This window comes from Aythya marila (genome assembly GCF_965140915.1).
Source record: "Aythya marila genome assembly, chromosome: 8".
Lineage (NCBI taxonomy): Eukaryota > Metazoa > Chordata > Aves > Anseriformes > Anatidae > Aythya > Aythya marila.
In genome coordinates this window covers 11,372,825-11,400,679 of record NC_139049.1, presented here as the reverse complement: position 1 = coordinate 11,400,679, position 27,855 = coordinate 11,372,825, and the positions used below count along the sequence as shown (strand labels likewise).

The following is a 27,855-nucleotide window of genomic DNA, read 5'->3' as shown; positions in this document are numbered from 1 at the left end:
TTTGCTGCAATTTTACTTTCTGTGGGATTCCTACATCCTGTTGAATGTGTGTGGAGGCAGCTGGGGAGGCACACAGACACCTGTGCTTATCCCATAGTACAGATTCTCAAAACCCCAACCCTTTCCCATACCAAGAGAACCCCCTCCAGTCACAGCTGGACCATCAGTCACCACGGGATCAATGGCCACCTAGAAAACCCCATTTTCTGGAGAGCCTGCATGGATTCAGACCACCCTCTCCTCCCCCAATATACCCACCCCATAAATGAGAAGCCAAAACCCACGCTGTGTCAGGGTAAAATTACCTTTAAGCGCAGACAACACACATACAAAAGAAGGCGCCAGGAAGATGCACAGAAAGGAGGAAGCCAGAATTAACATTTTGATCTTTTTTTTCTTTTTTAATTATAAAAAACTATTCGGAGGAAGTCCAAATGCAACGGAATATAACTGGCACCATCTAAGTGTAAAATCCCGGACCGTTTGAAGCTGCCAGCAGGGGCTGGGAGGGACTTGGTCACCTCTCCTTCTCCCAGCCACCACCACAGCCGGCGGCAGCGGTCCGAGAGCCAGGACACGACAGTGACATCGACAGTCTCCGTAAAACCACTCAGTTTTAGAAACTAAGCACATTATTGAAAAAAAAAAAAAAAAAAAAAAAAAAGTAATCTAAAACTTGTTGTTCTTTATCAAAAGCCCTGCTTTAGTGACATGCTGACCCCACTGGTAAGGGTGAAGCACCCATGGCTCTGTCCAGAACACAGTTAAGTTGACCAGCCAACTCCTAGTTCGGAACGCCTTCCCCATGCTCATCTACACGCACGTGAGCGCTTTGCAGATGCTCGAGTTACAGTGACAAACATTTCTGTGGGCTTCCCGGCCCCGGGAACCACCTCCTGCAAACTCCACTCGCGTGAGGCTTCTCCACTGAGCCCTCCAGCTCCCCCTCAGTCCTCCCTGCAGGCCCTCCGACAGCATCGCCAGGAGCTCTGCCTGCTCTAGTGGCCGTCATCTTTTTCTTCTTTAAAAAAAAAAAAAAAAAAAAAAAAACACTTTCATATATATTTTTTTTGTTTGTTTTTATATTTAAATAGAAAAATACTACTTCACTCTGTGTTATGAGCAGGAGATCGGTTGACTTCCAGCGACAGAACAAGTTCTCCTAAATGCTCCTACGCCGAGCTCGGTGCCAGAAGATTCCTAGAAATCTGAAAGTGTGGCGAGAGGTCACAGATTTCCCCACCACACCGCACGGACAGGGGGGAGCTGGGCTCCACCACAGCTCCTGCCTGCCCTTCTCTGCAGAAGGGCACCAAGCCTTGGGAACCATTGGCCTGCAGAGAGCCAGCGCTGGGGCTGGCACCCAAATTTGACTCCTGGGGAACTCGGCTATAGGTATCGCTTTCCACTTGTCTGCTGGCTTAGCGTGTGTGCAGTCTGTCCCTGGAAGCCACTGGATCCCATCAGATGTACAGATGAATTAGACAAAAAAACAAAAACAAAAAACAGTGGTTAAAAATTCTCTAACACCCTCTCCTTCTCTCGCCTTTTGAAGAGTCAATGACAAACAGACATTGATAAAACTAAAATTTGCCCTCCTCCCCCACCTCAAGACAACAAGAGTTACTGAGACACGAAATGTGTTATCTTGTACCCTCGGGATTACATCTAGAAGGGAAGTTTAGGGGTGCGGGAAGCGCGGGGGGGAAGGCGGTGTCTGTGGGCACAAGTCCGCTTAGTTCTTGTACTCAAAAGGCTCGTCCCCGGTTTCGTTGAGGAGACACGTGCGGACCAGGGCCTCCGTCACGGCATAAGGATCACAGTTGGCAGAAGGCCGGCGGTCCTCGAAGTAGCCCTTCTTCTCGTGGCCCACGTTCCTGGGGATGCGGATGCTGGCGCCACGGTTGGCCACGCCAGCTGAGAACTCGTGGATGTTGGACGTCTCGTGGAAGCCCGTCAGGCGCCTGGCGTTGTCCAGCCCCCCCTTGGGGTCGTAGGCACGGATGTGGTACTGGTGGCGCTTGCTCAGCTTCTCGATGGCCTCTTCAATGTGCCTGCGAAGGGAGCGGGGAGGGTTTGGTGAGACAGGGGGTACGAGCTGAGCCACTCGCCTGCTGCGTCCACGCGGCAACATGTTCATCCCTCTCCCGAGCCACTTCACGATGAGGTGTATCAGCCTCCTACAGCCCACTTTTCTGACCATCTCAACTGGGGGCTTCTCTCCCCTCCTACTTCTGACCTGGGTTGTTCTTGGAAAAGGATCCCTGCAGGCTGAGAGCATCCCCTGGGAGTGCTGGGTGTGGGACACCATTGGCTTGACCCATGGCCAAATCCCATAGGCTGCATCGCCGCTGGGGAACCTGCTCTCAGAGGGGAGATCTCTCAACCCAAGTTTCTATTAGGGAAGCTGACGTTGGTTTGCTATCTCAGGGAGATTAAAGCAAGACAGCCCAGCCGCCCAGAGGAAACCTTCCCTGAGCTCCCCCACGGTCCAGTGCCGCGAGGTCTCTGCCCACACTCTGCATGCCAGCCCCACGTGGGAACTCAGGTTTTACATTTCCAGAATTGTCATGTTTAAACCAAACGTGTCACTTGCTTCCAGCCTGGCCTGGACAGAAGCAAACGGTCGCTTTCATGAATAAAAAATGTCTTTGCTAAGTTTGTTTACAGCACTGACAGATGAAGAGCTGTTACAAACTGCTGCATCCTGTCCACCCGTGCTTCCATCAGCACTGACGGAGCCAAACTGCTGGTTTCACTTCCCACCCAGCACCAGCAGGAGTGTGACATTACACAAAAAATAAAAACAAACAAGAAACAAACAACAACAACAAAAAAAACAACAGTGAAATCCAGAAGAAAGGCTAACGCAGCATGCCAGGCACCACAGTGATGTCTCCCAGGCAGTCAAAAGCTCTGCAAAAACCTTGCTGCTACCAAGCCCAGCTTGTGCCTAGCAAAGGGATGCTCCCAGCACATCTCAAAAAACTTACTTGAGACCTCCGTCTTCTCTCATGTTCTTGGTGCTGAAGTTGGTGTGACAGCCAGCCCCGTTCCAGTTCCCAGGGATGGGTTTGGGATCGAAGGACACGATGACGCCGAAGTCCTCACACACCCGATGGAGGATGAAGCGTGCAATCCAGAGGTGATCCCCCATCTCGATCCCTTCGCATGGCCCCACCTGGAACTCCCACTGCAGGAAGGAAGAGTCGTGCTCAGTGGTGCAGAGACTTTCATGGTCAGGCAATTCCCACCCCCTTACACTCTGATCGTTGGCAAACACAGCAGGCAGCAAAAACTCCTGTTGCACTCGTTTTTTCTGCACTATCTCCTCCCACAAGGCACCTACAAATTTACCTGGGCTGGCATCACTTCTGCATTGGTTCCTCCAATTTTCACGCCAGCATAAAGGCACGCTCGGTAGTGGGCCTCCACAATGTCTCTGCCGTAGGCTTTGTCTGCCCCTACACCGCAGTAGTATGGACCTGCAAAAGCACAGATGAAAAGCAAGAGGAATGTGAGCTTCCAGTAGGAAAAAAGGCTCAAATTCAGGGAAGAACAAGGCTCAGCATCTGTTTTGCACAGAAGATTGCTAGCAGAGCAGAGCAATGATGGAGAGCAAGTCCCCCTGACAGTCCGGGTTCGTGCTTTGTCATGCTGGGCAAGAGTTTAAATCACCCATAGACTAACAAGTTGAACAGCACATTTGCATGAGGCCAGTCACCATTTTTGCCTTTCCGTAACAATTCTAATTTCCTAGATTAGCTTTTGACCCTATCCTGCTTGCCACTGTCCTTTCAGCCCTTGAAAGGCCTCCAGTCTCTCAGCTCACTAGAAACAAAAAAACTAGAAACTAGAAAAAAGCTGAACCACAACAACTGCAGCTCAAGCACGGCGGTGAATGTTCCTGACTCGTCCCAGTGCTGACTCCCAGAAGGTTACCTTGTGGTCCAGGGAAGCCGTTGGAAGGCCAGCCAAACGGATGTCCATCTGTCCCCAGCAGCGTGTACTCTTGCTCCATCCCAAACCAGGGGTGCTGGTTGGACACCATATCCATAATCCGCCTGCAGGTGTGCCGGAGATTTGTCTCTACAATGGAAAGGCAGCAAAAGGCTTTTTAGGCTCTCCACTTCGATTACCCATTCCTACTTTATCTACAGTCCGAGTTCCAGCAGCACCAGTGGAGAGGAGAAGCCCAGAACCTATATTCCATCTGAATCTCCACCACCAGCACTTTGTTTGCCTTTTATTTCCAGGGAGAGGGATTATTTTTGACTGGCATGAACCACACTCGTATAGGACTTCCCTTTTCCACCCCCATCTTCTACCAGTTCCCCCTCCCCGGAACCACCACCCCCACCAGAAGGTCCATTCACCTGCAGACTGGCGGTTGTACTTGAAGACCTCGCAGAGAACTAGCTTGTTGGGATCCTTGCGAAAAGGGTCCCGAAACATGGCAGCAGGTCGCAGGTACATGTCACTGTTGGAGCCTTCGGCTTGGAAGGTGCTGGAGCCATCGAAATTCCACTCGGGGAGATCTGGGGAGAAGAAGCAACCGCTGTGAGCCAGGGTCCACCATCGCCAGGAGGACAAACTCCCTGCTGCCCTTCGGTATCACGGAGATGCAACTGCCTGTAGGCAATGAGCCCACAGTAGGTTTCAGCCTGGCTCAGCTGCTTTTGTTCCAAATGGAAAAAAAAAAAATGAAAAAAGAAAAACAAGTAAAAATAGGGGAGGGCAGCTCCCCAGCTCTGCAGCCACCCTGAGAAACACGAGTTGCTGGGCTGCTGGCCAAGCCCCAGCCAGCAGGGCAGCACTGGGGCTGTTTCCCACCTCCCAGCCACCACAGGGATGAGCAGGGCACCCAGGGTGTTCACACACGGGGTGCTTGGGGACGGGGGGAGAGCAAGTCCCACAGGGTGCCGCACAGGCTGAGTCTGGTACGGAGGAGAGGAGCTGCGCACTGCTCGCCAGGTCAAAGCACAGCGGGAGCAGCAGTGAACTCTACCCGGGCTATGTTATCTCCTCTATATCCTGGGGGGAGAAAGTGGGAGGATGGGAAGCACAAAGATTTCAAAGGAGCTGTGCCAACCACTCCCTTAAGAGGGAAAAGGGGAAAAAAAAAAAAAAAAAAAAAGATAATTCTGCTCAGTCACACACAGTATTTTCATTTCATAACTGTCTCCAGCCAGCTCCATGGCAACCTGGGGAAAATCCTAATGCTATTATTGTGTAAGCTGGGACTGTTTGTTCTGAGGGACACAAGCTCTTAATTACACCGGATAGCTCCATTCTTTCCCCTCCACTTTCTTCTGCCAAACTACTTCCGGCCAAAACGAGTACTTGAGAGTCAATGGGGCCGCGGATCCCCTGCCAACAGCCCCCTCCACCGCGGGTACAACGCCAGGGCCGGGCACCCAACCCCTGCCATCGCGCTTCAACGCCACATCTGGAGCTGGGAACGTCCCCCCGGGGCATCCAGGGCAGGAGGAGACAGGGGGAGGATGAGGAGAGGCGTCTTCATCTCCTTCCAGCTCAAAAAGGGAGAAGGGCATCCTCGGGGATCCCGCACCTCTCACCTTCAAGGCTCTTGGGCTCGTGGTCCAGCGTGCGGGTTTTGCAGCGGAGGTGCTCGCCGGTGCCGTCGATCCAGATGTACATGGCCTGGACCTTCTCCCCCTGCGGCAGCTTCATGTACATGTGCTTGATGGCTTTGCTCAGGTGGGAGCTCGCCGAGGTGGCCATGGCTGCAGACCGGACGAGGGAGTTCCTGCAGGGAGGATGCAAAAGCCAACCCCAAGAGTGAGCCTTTCCCTTGGGCTCCCAAGTTTTTCCACACTTGTATTTTTCCCAGTTTTTTTGTTCCTGGAGGAAACTCAACCACGGTGCTGGCTGAGCTCTCCTGTGGTCCTGTGCCACCCTGCGCTCCAGGCAGAAGACCCAGCAGCTCACACCAGCACGATGCTCTGATGCTTTCCAAGTATCCCATAAAATAACCAACCTCCTGCCCACATCTCATCTTGGCAGGGGTCTTATCCACCAGGCAACAGCCTTCAAAACTGCGTCTCCGCCAGGTGTGAACTTTTTACCTCTTAAACACCCCCCCCCGTGCTCGCCGCTGCTCTGGAGCAGGGCTAATGCGCAGGGAGGCTTAGCTGGGGCTTTCTTAATGTGCTTGCTTCAGCACGGAGGGCTTGCCAGCCCCAGCTGCCTTCCCAGATCAGCTGGTCTGAAGTTATACAAGGCTCGTCCGGGGCGAGGGAAAGCAACAAGCCCTGCGCCCCTGTGTCCAGGCTGCGATGGGGAGGCCGGTGGGGGTCTGGTCTGGGGGCCAGCCCAGCCTTTCCACCAGCCCCCGTGTGCCAGGACCACTCGTGTTTGCAAGGAGGGGAGGACTGGCAAAGCAAACAACGTAAAAAAATCAAAACAAGTTGGGAAGTCCGTGCTGAGAGCCTCCAAAAATCCAAGCCTCTGCAGGGGCTGCGCCTCCCCAGCGAGACCCCTCTTTTGGGGGGCTCCTCGCCTCCACGAGATGAGCCGCGAGCATCTCATCTCTTTATTTGCAGCTGCGGCTATTTCAGCGAGCAGAGAGCGAGCCTCGCAGGAAGCAAAAAGAAAGAAAGAAAAAAAAAAAAAGACAGCCGAGAGATTGTTTTGAAGACAAAACTCGAGCTGCCCCTTGTCCTCCTCCCCCCCGTCCCGGCAGCGAAGCAGGAATTTTCCCCCGGGGCTATCAGCTGGCAAAACAAAGCGGCGGAGCACCGCAGCCCTCCCCCGCCCCGGGACCCTTCTTCCCCTCCCCGGAGGGGTTTCTTTTTTAATTTTTTTTTTTTTTTTTTTTATTTTACCTGGGCTCGGCTGCGGGCAGGGGCTCGGCGCGGGGCTCCCACGCTCGGCTCCCGGGGGCCGCGCCCGGCGCCGCTTTATGGAGCCGCAGCGCCGGCCCCGCAGCACTGATTGGGCACGGGGAAGCGGGGCCGGGGGCAGGCCGGGGCCGGGGATGGGGCTGGGAGGAGGAGGGAGCTGGCAAACGAGCCGGGGCAGGGGGAAAAAACAAGCTCAGCCCCCCCCCCGGGGCTGCTCTGTCATTATTTTTTTTATTTTTTTTTTTTTGGGAGGGGGGTGGCGTAAAGGGAAGGGAAAAAACGAGCCCCGTCTTTCCCGGCCGCTGTTGTTTTTCCTTCCCCTCTTCGCTGCCCTCCCCCGAGAAACTTCAGCCCTCTTGTCAGGCACTTCTCGGCAAGCAGCAGCAGCAGCGGGAGCGAATCCAGGGCTCTCCGCAGCAGTTTACATTAGCGGCTGCCTTTGCATAACTCGCAGGCATGGAAATGAGTCGCCCTGGGTAAACAGGGCGAGCAGGGAAAGGAAAGGGGGAGAGGGGAACGCAGCCCCTCTCCCAGCCTTGGGGGTGCCTTTTGGGGTGGGGGGACTGGCCTCGCCTGCGCGACGCCCCTCCGGTACCTGGACCCACAGCCTGGCCCCTCGCACCGGCATGCAAGGGAGGAGAAATTCCCCAAATGTCCCTCACCATGGGGCAGGGGGGCACCCACTTGGCTGCCCGGTGTTTTTCCACCCCGGGAGCCCGTTTTTAATCCCATCCCCACCTCCCAGCCCAGGTCCACGGGGCAGGACAGCGATGCCAGCACCCGCAGGAGCCGCCATGCGTGCACACGCGAGAACCAGGCCAAGCACACGCCACCCACACGTCTGCCTCGGGGCAGCCCCGCACCACCCAAATCTGCTGGTTTTTAACAAGCCAGACTCTCCTTGCCACCGCAGCCCCCCTCCTGAACACACGACCTCTGCACAGCCATGGGCTGGGGACAAAGTGGCCTGGGAGAGCCGGATCCTCAGGCAGGAGGAGGTGTAACCCCTGGCTAAGGACTCGCCTTGATTTATTGCCCACCTGGAGAGCCAGGTCCCCTCCCTTCCCTGCGGGGAAACCCAGCTCAGTCTTCACCACCACCACCTTGCAGCAGCCACAAGCTGTGTTCATCCCCCAGGGCTGGCCAGGAGCGAGGAGAAATTCAGGTGCTTGTCACCTCTTTGCACAGCCCAGGCAAAGCAGCGCCTCAAAGCCATACAACAACTGCTTTCCCCCAACACCCAGCGCACGAAGAGAAGGTTTCCATACAGAAGGGGCTTGGATCAGCAACGCAGCCCTTTTGGGGATGAAAAGGGGGCACCAACATCAGCTCCAGGAGGCCCCAGGAAGAGCAGAGCCGGGTGCCCCACCAGGGGATATCTCCCTCCCTGCCCAGCCCTCATTTCACCCCTTGGTCCTGCCCTCATGCTTTGTCCCCCGTGTCACCCCAGAGGCCTGAATGCTGAGAGACCCCAAACCATGCCCAGCCTTTTGCCCTGGGCTTTTGGGGTGGGTTTGTTTAGTGGGGACACTGCCAGCTCCGACTTTTTGGAGATGCGCTAGAGCTCCCGGCAGCTTTGGCCACCACGGCTGGCCGCACAGAAGCCCAGGGCACCCATGGGTGCCTGTCCTTGGGTGGCCCAGCCCCAGATGTTTATGGGGCGGGCGAGCAGCAGCCATGTGCTGCGGGGCCAGCGCCCTCTCCCGGGAAGAAGACCAGGGAGAAGCGGCCCCTGCCTGCTCCATGCTGCTTGTTTACCGCCTGCCTTCCCCTCCTCCCCTTGCACGCTGTGGTTATGGGTTTTGTTCTTTCTTTTTCCTTTTTTTTTTTTTTTTTTTTTTTTTTTTTTTTCGGAGGGAAGCACAGCTCGGGCTGCGCCTTGGCCCAGCTGCGTGCTCCAGTGACCCTTATTGTCATCAGCATCCAGGCAGACAAAAACCCCTCGCCGGGGAGCGGGACGAGGCGCGGTGCCAACAGGTGACACCTCCCAGGGGTGGGTTGCCATCGGCCTTCAAAGCGCCCCCCGCTCCGCACGCCTGGCGAGCCCTGATGAAGACAATGAGGAGCTCCAGGGGCTCGCCCCGGCTGGCACATGTTTTTCTCTCTTCCTACCATTAATCCGTGGGAACACCTTTATGCGCCCGCCGCGACACTTCCCTCCGGCTGGGTCCGTATCCTGCGGGGACTGCCAGGGCTGAAAAAGCGCCTGGCGAGCTCTGAGGGTCAGTCACGCCGGGCTTCATAGCCCTCTGCCTGTAAGGCAGTGGTGCAAACCCAAAGGGAGGTCCCTGATCTCCCCCTAAGAGGGTTGGGGACCAAGATGCTCAAGGCTCAAGCAGCTGGCATGGGACATGCCCTCTCTGATGTGGAGCTGCCCAGCATCTCTTTTCCCATCCTGCACGCTCACGAGTTTGGGAATGCCTTAAAGTGCAGCACTGTCACACCACAAGGAAAAGAAAAAATAATAAAAAAGAATGGATTCAAGGGTTAAAAAGGCAGAAACTGAAATTTCCCTGTGATCTGGGGACAGGGACCCCTCCCCAGCTGCCCCAGGTAGCACAGGACTGGAGGGGGGCCCCTTTGGGCAGCGCTCCCTGCAGACCATGCAGCAAAGGGCTGGCCCCAAGAGCATGTAAACCAGCTCTGCTAAGCACAGGTACCCATTTGTCTTTCATGTACACCAAACACATTTCTGAAATCCAAATTCATCATTTCTTTAAGATACAGATGTCTCACAGGGAGGAGGAGTGGTCCGTTTTGTTGTGACCGCTTAGATCCTAGAAGGAGGCCTGATGCACCCAAAACATCCCAGCAGTGGCAGCAGGAGGACAAGAAGAACATCTTCCCCCTGTGCCCAACAGCTCAGACATTCCCCAATTTGACCTACTGCTTTCAGACCACCCTGTGAAACCACTGTGTGCTGCTTGGTTACACATAGGGCACAACCAAAATGCACCCAGGTGAGACCAGGGACCAGCCAGATGTCCCCGCAGCGTGTCACCTCCACCTGCTTTCCCAAATTATTCCCCTAGCCTTGCTGGGGGCTGCTGGAGGGACCTGCTCCCACATGGCCACCACCATCCCTGAGACCTGCACACCCCAGAGGGACTCACGGGGCTGGAAACGCAACCCTTTACCCGCGGGTTAACAACCCCAAGACCTCAGCGAGACGAACAACTGCTTAATTAATTAACCAACACGTTGCCCTCAAACAGGGGTCAGCCGGTGAGGATGGGGAGCTCACCACGGCGCCAGGGGACTGACCTTGTGCGGGCAGCGGTGGCCAAGCGGTCTCCCCGGGAGGGTGGCAGGAGGCTGACGAAACCCCCCAGGGCAGGGAGGCGGTAGCTGCTCGCCCGATAAGCGAGCAAACATTGCAGGCTCCGCAGCAGCCCCATGCTCCCTTTGAAGATGCTGCCAGGGTCAAGGGTAGCCGAGGGGTGGCGACCGGAGGGCTTTCCAAGGCAGAGCGAGCTGGCGATTACCTGGGCTGCGCGGAAGGGTGATTTGGGAAAGCAGATTAACAAAAAAAACGTGCAGAGGCAGATGCAAAAAATAAACAAAAAAAGGAAAAAAAAAAAAAAAAACCTCCCTCCCCAGGCAGCTCAGCTGCAATAGGCACCGATGACGCATTTAGGGGAAGAGGGGCCTTGGAAAGGCAGCAGCCAGGAGGGCCTTGTGCACAACCCCACGGTTGCTCGCGCTTCCCTCTCCGGCCCTTTCTCAGCCCCGTATCCCCAGGAGGCTCTTTGCAAAAGGGGCATGGAGCATTCCCTGCTCAGGGCTCGCCCTGCTGCAAGCCCAGCACCTACCTGCAGGCTCTGCCCTCCTTGCATGCAGACCCTCAGCAGCAGCCCAGTGCCTCCGGCGAGCCGGGCACGGCACTGCAAAGCACGTGCTCTTCCTTCAAAAGCAGCCAGGGGAAGCTGGAAGAGGAGAACGTTATGGGCAGGCAGGATCGGGGATTTGAGACCTCGAAATTGCTTGGCTCTCCTTGCTCTGCACAAGGGTGGAGAATATCCCAGGGAGCGCTCAGCGCATGCCTTTCCCTTGCAGTTGGAAATTGGTCACAGTGTGCATTGGCAAATTTTTTTCTTTTCTTATTTTTTTTTTTTTCGGTTCTTTCCTTTTTTTCCTTTTTTTTTCTTTCTTTATTAGTACTGTTCATGCTGCTAAATGCGCTCCCAGCTAGGTCAGGGCCACGTTAACCACGGCTGGCAGCTTAATTTCAGCCTAATACACGTTGCAGCTTTGTGAGAAGGAATGCAGAAATCCTCAAAGCGCTGCCCAAGTGCGTTCAGTGGCCGGATCAGGGCCTGGCGCTGTGCATACAAGGCAGCTGCGATACTGTCTGTGCCCCTTCCGCGTGGGCGACCTGCATCCCTCCAGCCCCAGCACGTGCCTCACCTGGAAAGCAGACACGTGCGGGATTACGAGCGGTTTTGCTCGAGCTGAAGAAGGGGCAGGCAAAGGCAAAGCTTGCTGCAGGGGCCGTCAGGTGCAGTGGGTCAGAGCCCGGCCTCTGCGGTAAATCCCGAGCAAGGAAACCACAGACAGATGGCAACAGGCTCAGAAATACTTCTAAATAACATAAGGGAATACCAGAGGTGTCCTTGCCAAGCAAAAAAAAAAAAAGTTGTACACAGCCAGGAGACAGAGCCTGAAAATTACATTTTTAAAAAATAGCCTCATATATTCAAGAAATAAAATAATTATCAGAGCTGAACTGCCGTAACTGAGACTTCATGAAATTAGTTTTAAGGTGCTACAAGCCCGGAAGGATCTGACCCGTTGCTGATGCAGTCTTTGAGGTGTCCTGAACTATCTATATGAGAACAGGTGCATGGAAGGGGAAGAAAAAAAAGAAAAAAAAACTGGTTTTCCCCCCAGATCTCACTCTGTGCATGGCCAGCAGGTTTTAAAACCTGATGCTGCAGCAGGCTGCTTGCACCGCTGCCCCATGCTGCAGCTTCTCGGCTTGGAGGGGCTGCAGACCTGAGACCGAAAGCAGAGCAGAGCGGTGTGGGGTCGCCCTGGGTCTGTGGGGTGCTGCAGCACCCAACGGGGAGATTTGTGAGGCTGTGAGCCCTCGAGGCAGCTCAGGCTGCTCCCACAGGCACCAAGGTCCTGGTGACCCCGTGGCCAGGCAGCCTTGGACCTTGCCTCGGCAGCGAGCCGTGCCAGCTTGTGCCGGGCAAGGACGAGAGCCCTGGCCACGTCCCCTCTGCCAGCACAGGCTGCCCGGGGAGCGCTGGTGGAGGTGGCCTCAGGTCTGCCGAGGGTGGGCTGCTCCCCGGGGCGTAGCAGGGGCCGGGTGGGTCGGGAGCGAAGCCCTACTGACGTGGTCGGTGTTGCAACCCTGCCCTTATCTTTGTACAAAGAGCGCAGCCACCCTGAGCTGCTCTGTGAGCTCCCTTATAAATTGGGGCTCTCTTCACCTCTTCCTTTTCTTTTCTTAATCTTTCTTTTTTTTTTTTCCTTTCCTTTTTTTTTTTTTTTTTTTTTTTTAATAGCCACACAACTCAGGCGAACACCTTTTGCAAGGCGCCGTTGCAATGAGACGGACGGAGCTGATGTGCCCACACGTGCACCAAGCAAACCCTCAGCCAGGCCCCGTCCTGCCACACCGCTGTCTCATTTTAGATAAAGACTTTGTGGAAATGGTGCTGTGCATTTCCATGGTAACTGTGCTGACCTGGTCCTGCTCAGGGCCCCGCTCCTTTCCAGGCAGAAAGCTGCAGAGTCCTGCTGGGGTCATCTGGGAGCCAGAGCAGCGTGAGCAGAGCTCCGCCAGCCTCTGAGGATCTCACTGGGCATTTGTTCAGTTACCAACTGGAAAATACACATTTCTGACCGCTGCAACCTTTTCCCAAGGACTTGTGAGCCTGTCATGTGTGACAGCCGTGCCAGCTCATCCCTAACCCTCCCTCCTCGTCTCTCGGGCTTAGCAGCACCAACGCTTACGAATTTGTGATGGACGCTGCTCCTCCCCAGGGTCTCCTGAAACTCCTTCACGCAGCTTTTCCCGGCACCGCTGTCTCCTCTGCTCACCTGCCGGAACAAACAGACACTGCTCACGGCTCACCCTTCCCCACATCATTTTGGGGAGGGCTGGGTTTCACCACAACACTTGGCTGACGTGCCCCTGCAGCCCCCCAGCCCTGACCGAGGGAAGGGGACGGTGCCTCCCCAGGGGACACGCGTGCGGGCACGGTCTGGGTGCGATCTCTTAACATATTTTCCCCATTCTCCATCGTGTCCCTCCTGGGAAGAAGACCATGTGGCACATTACAAGCCCCCTGCCCTCCTCGTGGCCGTGTCCCCGCTGGGGACAGTGTCGCATTCCTGGTGTGGCAGCGCCACCTGGTGAGGTGGCCGGGGGGCCACCAAAGTCCCCTCGCTCCCTCCGGGTTTGTTTTTTTTTTTTTTTTTTTTTTGCCCACCACCACCCGCTCCTGCTGATCTGCCGGGACCAGGTGGTCTTCCAGAGTGCCACCTCAGTGCTTTTTCATTTTTCTTTTCCTTGGAGGGGCTCCAAAATTGGGGATCTGAGAGCCAAGCCCACCGATGCCGGATGGCTAATGGGGTTGCTCTGTCCAACACGACCATAGCGGGGTCTCCTACGAAGTGTCAGGCACCACCCGGGCACGGGACTGGGTGCCTGATCGGGTAGAGGGGAAGGACATCATTTTGGGATTGCCCCGGTGCATTGGCAGGGCTGGCACCCAAAAACGCCGCGTGTCCCTGAGGGGCAGTGAAGCCCAAGCTGTGGGGCTGTGCCTTGTGGTCCCCAAGAGCACCGCGTGTCCCCGAGGGTTGGGGCTGGGACGAGTGTGTCACAGGCAGTGTGGCACTCTGGAATGTGTCCCGGGGATACAGCAACATGACGGCCACCGGTGAGTGACCTTGGCTGGAGGCTTGGGGCCCTCCAAGCACACCCTGAAGGGGACAACACGGGGGGGAAGAGCAGCATCCCTTAGCCTGGGTCCTCCCTGGGACACAGCCATGCCCTCACACCCAGATCTTTCAGAAGGAATTAAAACTCCTCAGGATGGGGGGGGATCTGGGGTGCTGCTGGTGCCTGCCTCCAGCCCAACGCTGCCTGCTAGTTTGGAGGAAATGCCACAGCATTTGTGCCCAGCCTCCCCAAACCACAAACCCTTGGTGTGTAGGAAGAGGCCACTCAAGTTTTCCAGCCCCCCCGTGCAGCTGGACTGAGTGCTTTCCAACTGCCCTGCCGGCAGCCACAGGGATGCAAGGGGAACCCAGTGCACAAATCCCACCCAGCATCACATTTTTCTGGGAGCTGTTCTGGCCCAGCTCTTCCCTCTTCTCATCTTTTGGTTCCCATCCACCTTTCGGCAGCACAAAGCCCTCACAACTTTCTCTTCTCCCCCCCACAGCAACCATAGCCTCTACGGACATGGGGCTGCTGCTGAGAGATGAAGTTTTTGTCGACTTTTTCAACACGTTTCTGAACCTTCCTGTAAGTCTGCTCCTCCCCCTAAAGGCCGGGACCTTTCTGAGCCTTTCTCAGGTGAACTTTTGGGTTCGGTGTTAGAAAAATTGGGACGACACCATAGTTTGGTTGTCAAGCCAGGGAAAGCTGAGGACTTGGCTCAGAGGCGATGGAGACAGAGGGATGAAGAGGAAGATGGTGCCTTCTCTGTAGCGGGGATGGGCTCTGGGCTTCCCCACCACCCTGCATCCCTTCCAGCTCTCCCCTTCCACGCAGGTGTTTGGCCAGACGCCCTTTTACACCAGCAGCACGGGGCAGTGGGACCTGTGGCCAGAGCTGCCCAGCCAGCTGGTGAGAAAACATCCCCTGTGAGGAGAGAGGAGGGCGAGGAGGAGGGAGGAAGGGCGCCGGGCAGGGAAGGGGATGGTTCCTCATTGCCGAGGCTGTCGTTCATCAGCCGGGGGGGGTGATTTCAAACCAGGCTTCACTTGGCTTTTGAGCCCCGGGGGGAGCAGAAGCCACGGGAAGGCAGGGCGCTGGGAAAGCAGGCAGGGAGAGAGGGGGAGAGGCAGCAGGGATGTGGCAGGGGCTGCAGCACAAGCATCTCCCTTCCTCCTCTGCACCGGGTTGGCACCCCTCTCTGGCAAACCCCATAGCACGGGCCCCTTACTCACCCCAATTCCCCTGCACGAGCCGGCTCCTCGCTCCCAGCCTGATCCTCTGCTGGGGGGTTGTGCTGCAGGATGCCAGCCCCCCGGCTTTGCTGGCCTGGCTGGCGAAGCACCGCCTGCCTCACTTCTGCAGATCCAGCCTCTGCCTCCACCTCGTCCTCTGCCAGAAGCTCCTGGGTTTCGTGCGGTCGGAGGAAGCAGGTGAGTCATTGTGGCAGGCACGGAGGAAAGGGAGCGGGGCTTCCTCTCGCCCGGTGGCTGCTGAGCATGGCACTGGGTTGGAAAGGCACCGCACGCCCCTTTTTGGGGGGGTCACAGCAAATCCCAGGCAGGATTTCCATAAAACGAATGAGGTTTTCACCCCTCAGCCCTGCTCTTGTTTGTACAGGCTCGCTGCCTCCGTGGGGTTGAGCTGGAATAGCTGCTTAGCAGCAGCTGCAGGGTTTGTAAAAGCAGTGCGTGGGTGAAGCCGGGCTGGAGAGCAGCCTTAGATCCAGGAAAGGGGTCCTGGCATTTTGGGTTTGCTGCTGTGCAGGACGCACAGAGCTCTTACACCATATCGGGTTATGCTCCTCGTTCAGGGCATCATACACTGGGAAAGTCATAAAATCATAGAACCCTGCAGGCTGGAAAAGACCTTCAAGATCAAACACAACCATCAACCTGGCTTATCAAGTCCCGCCACTAACCCGTATCCCTTAGTACCACAAAATACCCCACAAACCTAAAAAATAACCTGCTAGGTTATGCCCTGGTCTGTCCTGACAGCACCAAGTTGGAACTGTGCTTGGTTTGCCCCCAAATGAGCCCCCCCAGCCCAGCATCACTGTGAGGCAAAGCCACTGGGAAGAACGCTATGGCAGCTGGGATGCAGGCTTTCATTTCAGAAAAAAAATAAGCGATTTATCAAGGCTCCTGCACTCTGCTCTCTCTCCCCGACAGAGAAACTGCTGAACTGGCGGAGCGCGGACCAGTGGCTACTGGAGAAGTGCATCAGCGGCAGCCAGGGCATGTGGCGCTTCCGAGCCTCCACACAGGGAACGGCAGGTGGGCACGGGGTGCTAAATGCCCCCACTGCAGGCGTGCTGCCCCTCAGGGCACCGGCACAGAGCCAGGGGTGTGGGTGAGCACCGGTGGGATGTGAGATCCTGCTCTGGAAGATGAGGCAGCAGCAGCAGAGCCCAGCTTGCACAGCCCTGGATCTTCTCCACAATTTCATCTCGCTTCATCCAGGGCATCTTCCCAGCTTTCTCTTAAATCACGGGGCTGCTTTGCTCGCCAGCAGGCTCTCGGAGTAACACCAAGCCCTTCACGTCAGTCTCTTGCCTGATCCGTAGGGGAAGAACTGACCGACTTCTGGCTCAGCACCGAAAGGCTGCTGGGGCTCGACGAGTCGGACGCAGCACAGCAGGACCTCTACCTGGCCCTGATGAACAGGCTGAAAGCCACCCACCTGCGCGAAGGCTCCAGCGTCCTCACCCTCTGCGGCACCCTGGCTGGTAAGGACAGGAGCTGGTGACAAATGGTGACCTTCTCGGAGGGTGGCATGTTCCTGGCTGCTCCCAGGTGGGGATGGGATGGCAGCAGAAGCTTGGCTTGGCTGGGCATCTCCCCTGGCGCCACCAGGCCTGGATGGAGCTGCCCCTTCATCATCATCCCCTTCATCATTTCAGGGTCATCGCGCAAAGTCAGGCACGCTGGGGCCATCGGCACCCGGAGGGAGATGCTAGTCAAGATGCAGCAACGAGCCCTGTTTATAATTCAGAGTTACTGGCTCCCTAAATTCTTCATCCAGTGCAAGATGGGCATGGAAGAAGAGAAGCTGTGTTGGCCTCTGCTGCAGGAGTACCAGGAGCGGGTGGCACAGGGCACCATGCAGGAGCCCCTAGGCGTTTCGGACAATCTCTTCACAATGCACATTACAAAGAGCCAGGACCCATCAAGGCCTTACAGCAGCAAGAAGGCCAAGGAGAAGGTCTGGGCTCTTGTCAAGGAGGGAAGAGACACCCAAGAAGCAAAGACAAGCTTTCAGACACCAGAGAGGCAGCCAGGGCCAGCTGGGAGCGTGAAGGGATCGCAGCCGGGTAAGGAGGCTTTGGGACCGGGTCCTGCAAGCGCTGCCTTTGGGGGCAAAGGAGGAGCAACCTCTCCCAAAAGACCTAGACCCAAGGCAGAGCTGGCCATCCATCTGGAGGACCTCTGTGAAAAGAAAGTCCTCTCTAGCCTGCGTTCCTCTACACCCCTCGCCAAGCTGCCGACCCCAAAAAGGCCGGCCAAGACCCTGCGCCTCCTCCCCTGGGCCCTCAGCGCGGACAGCTGCGCGGGATGGCCCTTCAGGGACTTCTTGAAGTGCCAGGGCCAGACCATGGAGACTCGTCTGCTGGACCTGTGGCACGACCTGGAGGAATTTCTGCCCGCGGTGCTGGACCCCAGCAGAGAAAACAGCTTCTTCCTGCGCCATTTGATCGCGGACAGGATACACAAGACCTACCTGGAGGAGAGCGCCGTCCAGCAGCTTCCCCTGGAGGCGAGGACCCTGCAGGGCCTGCAGGAGCACCTGGCTTCTGGGGAGTTCACCCCCTGGATATTCAGAGCCCAGAAAGAGATTTGCAAGGTACAGGGCAGCAGCGGTCGGGCGGGGAGGTACCGCTGGCCTTCACAGCCTGGGCTGGTGAAAGGACCGCAGGCATGGTTAGAAGGAGAGGTATTTGGAAAACGAAGGTGAAGAGAGACAAGGGAGGACAGAACTTATGGTCACGAGTCAGCTTGTGCTGCTGGAAGCAGTGACCGAGACACTCCAGGCCAGCAGAGAGGAGCATCCCCATGGGTTTGCTGTGCCGAGCAGTCATTTAGCAGCTGGTGACCTCGGCTAGATGCACGTGCCACGGGGATCACGGGACAGCGGCTGGCCCTTTGCATCTGAGTCACTGCTTCCAGCACAACGGGATTAAAGCACATTTTTAAAGCACATTTACAAAGCCAAGCACTTCTGGGCAATCTCTGAGCAGCCCAAGGGGCCAACCCCTGTGTGCAGCCCCCTGGGCATCTCAGTGGGGTGCAACCTGCCCATGGGGTGCCACTTTCTGGTGGGGAACATGAGCAACAGCTGAGGCAGCCACCTCTGCTCCTCCCCAGGTCCTCTGCATCTTCTATGAGAAATTTCTGGCTGATGAAGATAAGACCTTCCTTCAATTTATGGTAAGGGGGATGCATGAGGGCCTGGGCCATCCTCAAGGGGTGTGCAAGCAGCAGTGGGGATGGAAAAAGGTGGTGAGAGGGAGAAGAGAAGCCTGGCAGCCCACAGGTCAGCCTTTGAGCCATGACCCAGCCCAGAAGCCGGGAGAGATTTAAAAGCACTCATCCAGGGCAAGCACGGGTGAAGCCAGTGGCAAGTTGCGAAAAACACTTCTGGGAATTAATTCTCCCCCTTTTTTCCTGGTTCACAACAAATACTGCTATTAATCTGACTCATGGGCAGCCACAAATGTGTACGTCCCTGTTCCAGCACGAGCGGTGCCTCGCCAGCACTGGGGAAGAGGGCGTGCAGCCTTTTGGCCTCTGATTCAACCACGCTCAAGTTTTCCACATGTTTCTTTCCACTGGGTAAAGCCGTGCTTTAAGAAAGCAGAGTCACACAAGCACTCATGTTCCCAGCAGCAGAAATCCCATGTTTCTCAATGCCTTCCATCAGGAAGCCTTGCAGAGAGAAACCTCGGAGCATCCTGCCTGTTTGGGTCCCTTGCACAACCCACACAGGCAATTTTGCTTACCACAACTAACTTCTTCAGTCTGACCACTAGGATTTTCCCCAGATTGCAATGTAAATTCATCAGCTGGTCCCAGAAATGATTAGGACAGGCTTCCAGGGGCAGTGCCCCAAAGACCTGGCTCACAGAGATGTCAGAACCGCAGTCAGCAAGAGCCGAGCTCTTACGGAGCAGTAGGTTGGCAGCTGTCAGCTCCTGACCCTGCTCATTAAATGCTCTTGGTTGTAAGTTAATTAGCTGCCCAGGTTTCTAAGCATCCCTTGTCGAGGAAATTACCTCTCAGAGCACGTTCCTGGTCCAGGAGAGCAATTAGCAGTTCAGCAGGTGCCGTGGCCGTGCTCTCCGCAGGCACCATCCCCTAAGCCAAACTCATCCCGGCCCTCGCAGCACTTGTGTCAGAGGAGCTGCTCGGGGGCTTGGCGGGGTTATTTTTGGTGCTTGCTCTCAGCAGCATTCAACTCGGTCAGCAGACAGCCTGTCTGGCCCTGCTGCTCGGCCAGTCCTGCAGGCTGTTGGGGAGCCAAAACCTGCAGGAGGGTCTCAGTGGGATAGCAGGAGGCACTCCTGGGACACTGGCCAGAGCCAGTCCCAGGGCAGCAGCCAGCAGAAAAGGCACACGAGCTTACCTGTCTGCCCGTGTCACCTCCAGAGCTGTTTTCAGCCCTCCTGGCTGGATGTTGACCCCTTTATGAAAGCTGCTGCCTTTGGCTGGCAAGCCGTTGCCTGGGTGAGCTGAGGGACCTGCTGCACTGCCCCAGCTCCAGCCTTAGGAACAGCATGGACAGGTCCCAAGCTGGTGCTGAGCTTTGTGCTCACACAGATTTTCTTCCCAAGGTCTAACTTGGATAGGTTTGTACCCCAAAAAATGCTCAGCTGGCCTTCTAGGTTCAGCTCCTCCAACAGGAGGAGCTCTGTACCAGCCCCCTCTGCTCTTCTTGCTGCAGTCTCCACAGGGCGATGTCCCAGTGCCCAAGGTGCAAGGACACCTTGTAAGGAAAGAGGAATGTTTCCTCCTGTCTGAGAGGATAAACAAATCCTTGAAGCTGAGCCAGGCCTTGCATGGCACGAGGAACTTGGAAGGTCTCTCCTCCGAGCACTGGCGAGCCTGGGCCACTCGGCACCTCCAGCAAGGGGGCTCCGGCCAGGCAGAGACAGATCTCGTGAGCACAGCTGGTAAGAAATGCAGCGCCCCAGGGAGAGCATGGGTTCGGGACAGGGAAGGGGAAAGGCAAAAAGCTGTCACAACACAGCACTCGGTACATGCTGAGGGGCTGACACAGCCTGCAGGAACGAACCCCAGATCTGTCCCCTCTTCTCTACCAGATGCAGACTCCCAGAAGGTGGCATCAAATGAGCCAGCCGCTGAGAAAGCCCCGCTGCCTGCGGACAGCCCAAGCAAGGATAATGAGATTTCGCCTCCCAAAAGCCCACCACCAGGTGAGTTCAGCCCAAGCAGGGCAGAAGCAGGGCAGGCTCCCAGTCAACACTCCCTTAGGGTACCAGAGGAGCAGGGACCTTCCCTGTTTGCCTCCCAGCATCAGGAAAACATCTCCAGAAGGAGAGAGAGGTGTCACCCCAATGAAAGGCATGCCTTTCGGGGTGTTAATCCAGGCTGGGAGCACTTCTCTGAAGCAGATGCTGAGGAGGTCAAACCATGCGAGGGAAAAGGGCTTCCACAGCATGCAGCGTCCCCGAGCTGGGCTCACCATGCAGCTACCATCAGGGTGGATCTGGAGGCAGCCTGGGCTTCTCCAGGGTCCCCTGCCCTGAGGACAGCTGTGAGCAGGCTCTAGCAGTCACCTGAGGAGGGAGCCAACACTGTTCTGTCCCCACAGCTGCTGAGCCTGAGAACAAAAAGAAGAGGACTGCTCCCGGGAGAAAAACCAAATCGAGTGCCACAAAGGTCACCTCTGCCGTGGTAGAGAAGCCAACTAAAAGACCCAGGTTGGCACTTTGCAGCACAAGGCTTTGTTATTTTTTATTTTCTTATTTTTTGCTATTTACAGTCTTTGAAGAAACAGGGCTGTTCCCACTGCTTTCCCATAGTGTCACTTCTCCTGGATTTGTCATTGGGCTCATTCAGATATAAACATGGGTGGCCCATAGGTCTGAAGTGTAGAGTGACCTAGACAGAAGGAAAGAAGTTTCTTTTTTTCTCTCCCAACCCCATAACCTGAATTTATTCCTCACTTCTTGTGCACTTTGACCTCAGTTGCTCTCTGGCAAACCACCTGCACTACAGCTAGGCAGCTCTCAGACCCCAAACCAGCACTTAAAATCACCGTGACCACGCTTAAATCTGTCCTCACTGACCATGAGGATGTCTGTGTGGAGTCCCACCTCCTGGGAGTACTTCAGACAAGAGCCCTGACAGCTCCACATCAGGATATAAATGTTAACCAGGACATGACTGGGGGAAGCTTTTATTATTTACTTTGAAAGTCAGTCTCAGGAGCCACATTGAGACAATGAACATACTTGACCCAGTCCACCAACCTTCAAACAAGGGCTTGCTAACCTTGTAAAGGACCCAAATCCCAGTCTGCTCCCAGCTGTGGTTTTTCCAAAGTTCTGCTGAATCTCTTCAATGATACGTAGGGGAGCACAACCTCCTCCTCCTCCCACCAGTCCTTCTGGGTGTCCCATCCTTACCTGCCTCCCTCCCCTGGTGTCTGCAGAGCTGTCCTGCTCCATTTGCAGGTTCTGAGGTCTCTGGCAGAGACCTTAAGCCCTGCCTCCTCCTCATCTCCTTAGAAAAATCCTCCTCTTCAGGCTGAAACCAAGTCCTTTCCTGGCCCATCTGCTTCATAACCCCCTGGCACGACTGACCCATGCGTTTCCAGCTCTTTGGGTGCCTCTGGTCGGAGAAGCAGGCTAATTTCCAGGTGGGAGGCAGCACAGAGGTCACATCTCCTGGTGTCTCCTCCCCTGCAGGCACTTTGTGAAGGTGCTGCACAACCCTGCCCACCTGCAGTACTTCAGGCAGTTCCTCGAGGAGCACAACGCAGATCAACCTCTGCGGTTCTGGATGGCCGTGGAGAAGCTGGTTGCAGAGCCCAATGCCAAGATCAAGAGCGCCCTCGTTAGCAGCATCGTCAGAAATTATTTCCACGGTGACATCCCAGCTGGTAGGCACCCTCCCACCCTGCACTTTACTCCAGCCGTGATGAAGGCTTCTTTTTCCCTGACCTGGCTGCAGATTTTAGATCCTCTTGCAGGGACTTGCCAATCCTCCTTTTTCCCTGCCCAGTGTTTGCTGAGGGCTTCCACTGCCACATATTTATAGGAAGGTGCTCTACCTCTGTGGCAGGATCTCCTGGCCAAGACCTGCAACCTGCAGTTCCCCCAGTGGCAGGAATAGCCCTTCCCTACCCCATCTCCTTCAGGTGCTCTTGGAGGCCCAGCTTCACTCCCAAAATATGCAATTAGCACAGCATAGAAAGGAAAAGAGATGAGGACCAGATTCTGGGGCAGGCAGAGGTGGGACAGGGTGCCACGTGCAGATGGGAGGGTAGGAAGAGCTGTCACGGTGGCTCAGGGACAGCTTCTAGCAGCAGACAGTGACCACTTGTCTCTTCCAGAGGAACTGCTGGACTGCCACTCTTCTATCATCAAAGAAATCAGGGAGGCTGAAGTAGTCACACCTTTCATGTTGATGACAGCCCAGGTTTTTGTCCAGAAAGCAATGGAAAAACGATGGTGAGAACTGGGCTCCAAATCCCAGCCAGACCCTCACCCCAGCAAAATTGTCACTGCAGCTGCCAAGGCACTTCCAGCCCCCATCCCTTTTCTCCATCCTCCTCCAGGACCAGGAGTCCTGCGGGACCCCAACCTCAGGGCCATCCCCTCTCAGCTGTTCCCCATCCCGGCCACCAAACCACTGCCCTGCTCGTGCGTCTGGCCGCCCCTGATGCTCTCTGGTCTCCCATCTGGCAGGTTTAAGGAGTACCAGGACCTGTTTCCCCCGAGTGAAACGCCCAAGTCTAACCTTCATTTGCGGCACAGGATGGGGAACTTCACGACAGACAGCCTGGTAAGGAAAGAGCCTCCCTGCAGGGAGGCTGGGGCGTTATCTAGGAAAAAAAGAAAGAGGGGAGATGGTCTCTGTCTGTGAGCAAACCCCACAGCCAGGGGCTGGCTCCCCAGGGCTGTGCCACCAGCTGAGCCGGGCTGTGCTGCATCTCTGCAGAAGTGTGCCTGGTTCACCATCCATGACATCGTCAAGAGCATCTGCAAGTTCCATCGGGAGATGAACGACGACAAGTGCCGCATGGAGTTCGAGGGCTTTCTGCGGAAGGAAAGAGAAAATGAGGAGGAAAGTAAGGCTGGAGTCCTGCCGCCCCGCTCCTCTCTCCCCAGGACACTCCTAGGTTTAGGGGAGGTGAATGGAGGAAGCCTGTGGCTCCTCACCCATCCCCACGTGCTGAACCCTAATTGTTCTCTGCTGGAGGTATTTAGAGAGCTGGTGATGCAGGAGTGTCAGGATGCCAAATATTGTGTGCCGAAATCTGGGGTGATGAGGCACAGAACTCTGCACAAGCAACACAGATAACATATTCATGCCATAGTTGGTTTTCTGATGTCAAGTCCACCTAGATCAGGAAATCCCTGGAAATGGAAGTGTCTGGAAGTTGGAGAATATTGTATGTAGGGGAAATAACAGATATTTTACCTTTCTTTCTCCCTTGTAATCCACTTGTGGCCTCTGTCAAAGACAGGATAACGGCTAGGCAGACTTTGGCCTAACCTCCTGTGGCCATCCCCCTATGAAAACAATGAACAAAAGCACTCCGTGAGTGCAAGAAGGAGGACAGATGGATGGCGGAGGTCACTGAGCTAAGGGAAAAGCACACTGGGTGGATCTGAATTCCCTGGGGAGCCCTACAGGCTGCAAGAAGGCTGTAGTCCACATAGGCTGAAAGGCCCTCAAGCAAATTCCTTGTGAACAAGATAAAGCAAGCAAAGGTTAGGGGAGGGAGCCAGGTATAGCACCAGATGCCCAGCCAGACTCAAACCAGCACCAGGAGAAGCAGGACCCAAACATTTTGTCCCCTCTCCCAGACCTGCCCCCCACCACGATGCGCAGCAGCAGCACCACGAGCAGGTTACACTCCCACGTCGTCTCCAGCGGCTCCCTGCAGGACAAGGACATGCCTCTGGTGAAACGCCAGCTCTTTGACAACCAGCTCATTACCGTCAACTTCCTCGTCGATGACCTCCGCTTTTATCTGGAGATCAACAAGTAAGTGCCCTTTCCATGGGCACTCAGGTGCCAGCAGTCTGCCTTGGCTCAGGCCCAGGCCCTCCCTGAGAGTGGTGCCTGTCCCTTGGCAAGGGACAAAGCCACCCACAGCTTCTTCACACACCGGGGGCTCATCTTACACACCAAAACCCCCTCAGCACCTCTGTGCCAGGCTGGGATCTGGACACCACGCTGCAGCATGGCATGACCAAAGCCTGCTCGCTGTCTACAGTGAGCCTGCTGGTGGTTACCCAACCCGTTCAGCTGTCCCACACCTCCTAGGTGTTGTTTTTGTGGCCCAGTAAATGCAGAGGCCAGCAGGAACATGCCTGCCTAGTAGCAAGGCACTTGTCTCAGAGCAAGACCTGCGGGCGTGCTTTTGCAGGTTTTCCAGGCTGGCTGATTCGGCCGAAGCTTTGGCAGCCCACAACATGCGCTCAGAAAAGGAAGTCGCCTTTCTCAAAAGGAAAGCTGCCATCATCAGCAAGCTCTTCCTGAACTCTGACATCCCCCCCAAACTGCGGGTAAGGTGCTGGCACCCACCCGGGAAGCCTGGAGGGGCTGCTGGCTGATCATTGCTCAAGGCCATCCCATTGCAGCCGTGAGGGAAGAAACCAGGCAAGGGTTGGGTCTGCTTCGGCCAGGCGTGCTCTGAACCTTCAGGACATGCTCCAGAGCTTGGGAAACTCTACATGGGCAATGGGACTGAAGCACCAGGATGGGTATTGCTATCCAATTCAGTCCTTTCATTCTCCACAGGCCAAAGCCACCATCATATTCCTCCACAATGCACCCACCTCTTCCCCTAGAGTAGCTGTGGCTCTGCCCATCTTCCCTTTGGAAAGCACAGCGGTTTTCCAAAAAATCCAAGGGGGATTCTACCCGTATATTCAGGACAGTCAGCCAGGACCTCAGTAGCATCTCTTTTTAGAGGCAGATGAAATGCCAGGGGGGTTAGGGAGAGGGATGTGCCACCAGGAGTGCTACAAACCTACAAACTGCTCTGGCTAAGCACGGTCTCTTCCATGGCCAAGTGAACATCTCTGAAGATGACAGAGACCTAATCTGGACCCTGTCTTCCAAGGGGCTGCTGAACCGCCTCCTCTACCACAAGGCCAAGGTCACCCTCCTCCCCATCCTGATACACTTCTGGAAGAGGTACCTGTCCCCTCCCTCCGAGGTGGCAGAGGCTGTGCAGGTGCCAGCCTCTTTTTCCAGCCACCTGGCTCCTCTGGCATGAAGAAAACGCAGACAAAACCCTCCCCAGGAGCACAGCTGTCGACATCTGCTTGGGGGTTTGCTGTCCCTGACTCCAGCCTTTCTCACACAGGTTCTGCAACTGGAAGGTGATGAAGAGCTTTCGGGTCTCCAAGGTGGAGAGGGAGACAGCCTCGTTGCCCAGTACAAAAGCCTGTTCCGAAGTATCTGACATCTACAATCCAAGTAAGATGAGTGCCTGTCCCCCTGCTCCACGTTTGCCCTGTCTCATTGTCCCAACAGCCAGCTGACCAAGGCTGGGGCTACACCAGCACCCTACCACATGCTCTGCTGCTTCACCCAGCTTTGAGGACCACATGGGGCAGACCTTTGTTAAAGCCATTCCTTCCCCTCCAATCCAGTCAAAATCACCCAGTGGGTTTTTAGAAATTTCTTTGGGGATTAGAGAAGTGGGGGCAGAGAGTTAATAAGCAAAGAGCTGTTGCATAAGTCTTGGTTTTTGAAGGAAACAAATTAAAAATACCCCATACACATGCTAAAGCAGAAATTAAATCAATTAATCTGTTTGGTTATAAGTCGGAAGTGAGCAGGAAAAAGAAAGACTGCCCAGAACTGTGAAGGCAAACACCAGGCTTAGTGGCATTACACGGAGGATGCTTTGAACATTGGGAAAGGAGAAAAGGTTTCACGAGGATGTGAGGTGACACTCACTAGGGTATCTCTAGGGAAAAAAAAAATCTTTTACCCTCATCCACTTATTTAGTTTCAACATACTAAACACTAAACTGTGAAAAACACAAAGAAAGCACTGTTAAGTGCTGTCACTCTGCCTGACAGCCTGGCTCCTTGACTGAATATTCATTTGGAAATTGTCTAATTGATTTTTGATTAGAGGGGAAACCAAAATAGGCACGTCCTAATCTTGCTTTGACGGCCGAGTGGGTGTCAGCAACGCAGCGTTCTGCTCCCGGTAATTTATCACTGTCAAGTTCTGGTTAAAATCAGCACGGCTGGAGGTTTTTTGATGTGAACAGGCAGGTGCTCGAGCTACAGCTTGGCAGCCGAGCTGGAGTCGCAGACCCTGTGCTGGTGCTTTCTTCTCTGACATTGATCTTGCAGGGAACATCCCCAGGACAACTCTTGTCCCGAGCCACAGCTCCCTGGAGCACCTGCCTCTTTGCAGGGATGAATATCACGGGGAGAGATGTGCCATCTCAGCTGTGTGTCATTTCTCCTGCCCTATCCCCCATTCAGCCCAGTGGGGCAGGGATAGGCACTGGCACACCCTGGTGCACGGCAGAAGCTGTCCCAGCTCCGGCTGCTGATGAGGAGGGAAGCAAAGTGACACGCAACCCCCAGAGAGCTGCTGCTTCTGACTGCGCTCATGCCTCTGCCACCTTCTGCTCGGGACATTTTCTGCACCTTATCGCACTTTAACAAACTTTATCTAAGGATTTGCTTTGCTGACCTTCAGAGCTCACTTTTCTGCTGGGAAAAATTGGGTGTGCTGCCTTAAAATTGCTAGGCGAGATACCTGCAATCCCCAGGAGAGCCCTCCCGTCGCCCACGTCTGGCTTTTGCCATATTTTGGTTATTACTTTGCTGTGCAGACAGAGGGTGCTGGGCTGGCCGCCTGTCGCCAGGCGTCACTGCGGCACTGCCCTCGGGCTCTGCACAAGCCCGGTGGGACTCCAAGGGGACATTTCTCTTCTCCTTCCCCAGGCAATCACGTTGTCATCATGTTCACCCTCCTGGGAGGGATCCGCATCCTGCTGCCACAGTCCCAGAAGAAAAAGGAGCTGCAAAAGGAGCTGCAAAAGGAGCTGCTGGAGGAGCAGAGGGGTGAGCTGGTGCCACGAGGGTTCCTGCTCCCCATAGCAGCTCCAGCTGCTGGGGTGAGAGCCCAGCTTTAGGGCTCCCCATCTCAGCCATGATGGGGAGTTTGTGCCTGTTGCTTTTCTCAGATTCAGAGAACCACCATGAGAAACATCTCCCACTCAGCAAGCCTGTAGGGCTACCTGCAGGGCAGGTAGGTGGCTACAGGGGCAGACCACCCCCCAATAGCACCAAGGATGGGGTCCCAGAGCAAGGAGGCATTTCCCTCCCTCGCTGCCCTCCCTGGGCTTGTGCTGCAGGTGCCAGCAGCTCCACCTCAAAGCAGCTGCTGCTGCCCCTGGATGGGCTGTTTCCAGCCCCAGCTGGCTGCAGTCTCTCCCAGTAACACACACACACAGTCTCCAGTTGCTGAATGTCCCCATGCCCTAAGCACAGCCTCGTTAACACCATTCACCCACGCATCTATCAGCAGCAGCAGCCACTGATACAGAGCTTCTCCCCTCTGCGCAGGCTCAGGTGGAAGGACAGATGTCCCAGCACCTTATCCACGCTGAGCAGGGCAGGGATGTGCTCCAAGGAAGCTGAGCAGCCAAGACACACCACATAGGCTGCACTTAATCTGCAATAAGACCAGAAAAATAAAGCAACTGACAGCACCCTCCAGCCTGCCTGATAACACAGCACCAGCGGTGACTTGCAGGGACGTGCCACAAGGCACATTGCCGCCTGAGGAGACACCCATGCCACACAGCAGCCTCCTTCCCCTCATTTATCTTTAAAAAAAAACTGCATTGCC

The 27,855-nt window shown here is 55.5% G+C and overlaps 2 protein-coding genes across 2 annotated transcripts; one reads left to right on the top strand and one right to left on the bottom strand.

Annotated features, from left to right (window-relative positions):
• Positions 1-290: 290 nt before the first annotated feature.
• GLUL (glutamate-ammonia ligase) lies at positions 291-7,000 on the bottom strand. The gene is made up of 7 exons (XM_082766130.1): positions 6,849-7,000; positions 5,580-5,770; positions 4,377-4,538; positions 3,943-4,089; positions 3,358-3,485; positions 2,994-3,193; positions 291-2,054 (listed from the first exon to the last, which is right to left on the bottom strand). Exons 2-7 carry the CDS (start codon positions 5,743-5,745, stop codon positions 1,736-1,738), a joined length of 1,122 nt encoding a protein of 373 aa, XP_082622256.1. The 5' UTR covers positions 5,746-5,770; positions 6,849-7,000; the 3' UTR covers positions 291-1,735.
• A 6,749-nt stretch (positions 7,001-13,749) lies between these two features.
• Positions 13,750-27,444, top strand: RGSL1 (regulator of G protein signaling like 1; the record flags this gene model as incomplete). Its single annotated transcript, XM_082766043.1, has 21 exons — positions 13,750-13,762; positions 14,270-14,352; positions 14,602-14,676; positions 15,068-15,197; positions 15,939-16,043; positions 16,334-16,495; positions 16,670-17,610; positions 18,132-18,194; positions 19,708-19,936; positions 20,087-20,200; positions 20,599-20,707; positions 21,698-21,891; positions 22,345-22,462; positions 22,700-22,796; positions 22,953-23,082; positions 23,825-24,005; positions 24,391-24,529; positions 25,039-25,163; positions 25,336-25,448; positions 26,946-27,065; positions 27,359-27,444. 21 exons carry the CDS (start codon positions 13,750-13,752, stop codon positions 27,442-27,444), a joined length of 3,327 nt encoding a protein of 1,108 aa, XP_082622169.1.
• Positions 27,445-27,855: the final 411 nt, after the last annotated feature.

Coding starts and splice junctions, on each gene's coding strand:
- GLUL (XM_082766130.1), bottom strand. CDS start 5,745: ATGGCCACCTCGGCGAGCTCCCACCTGAGCAAAGCCATCAAGCACATG. Junction 4,090..4,376: donor GTACAACCGCCAGTCTGCAG/GTGAATGGACCT, acceptor TTTCCATTGTAG/AGACAAATCTCCGGCACACC. Junction 3,486..3,942: donor CGGCTTCCCTGGACCACAAG/GTAACCTTCTGG, acceptor GTGCTTTTGCAG/GTCCATACTACTGCGGTGTA.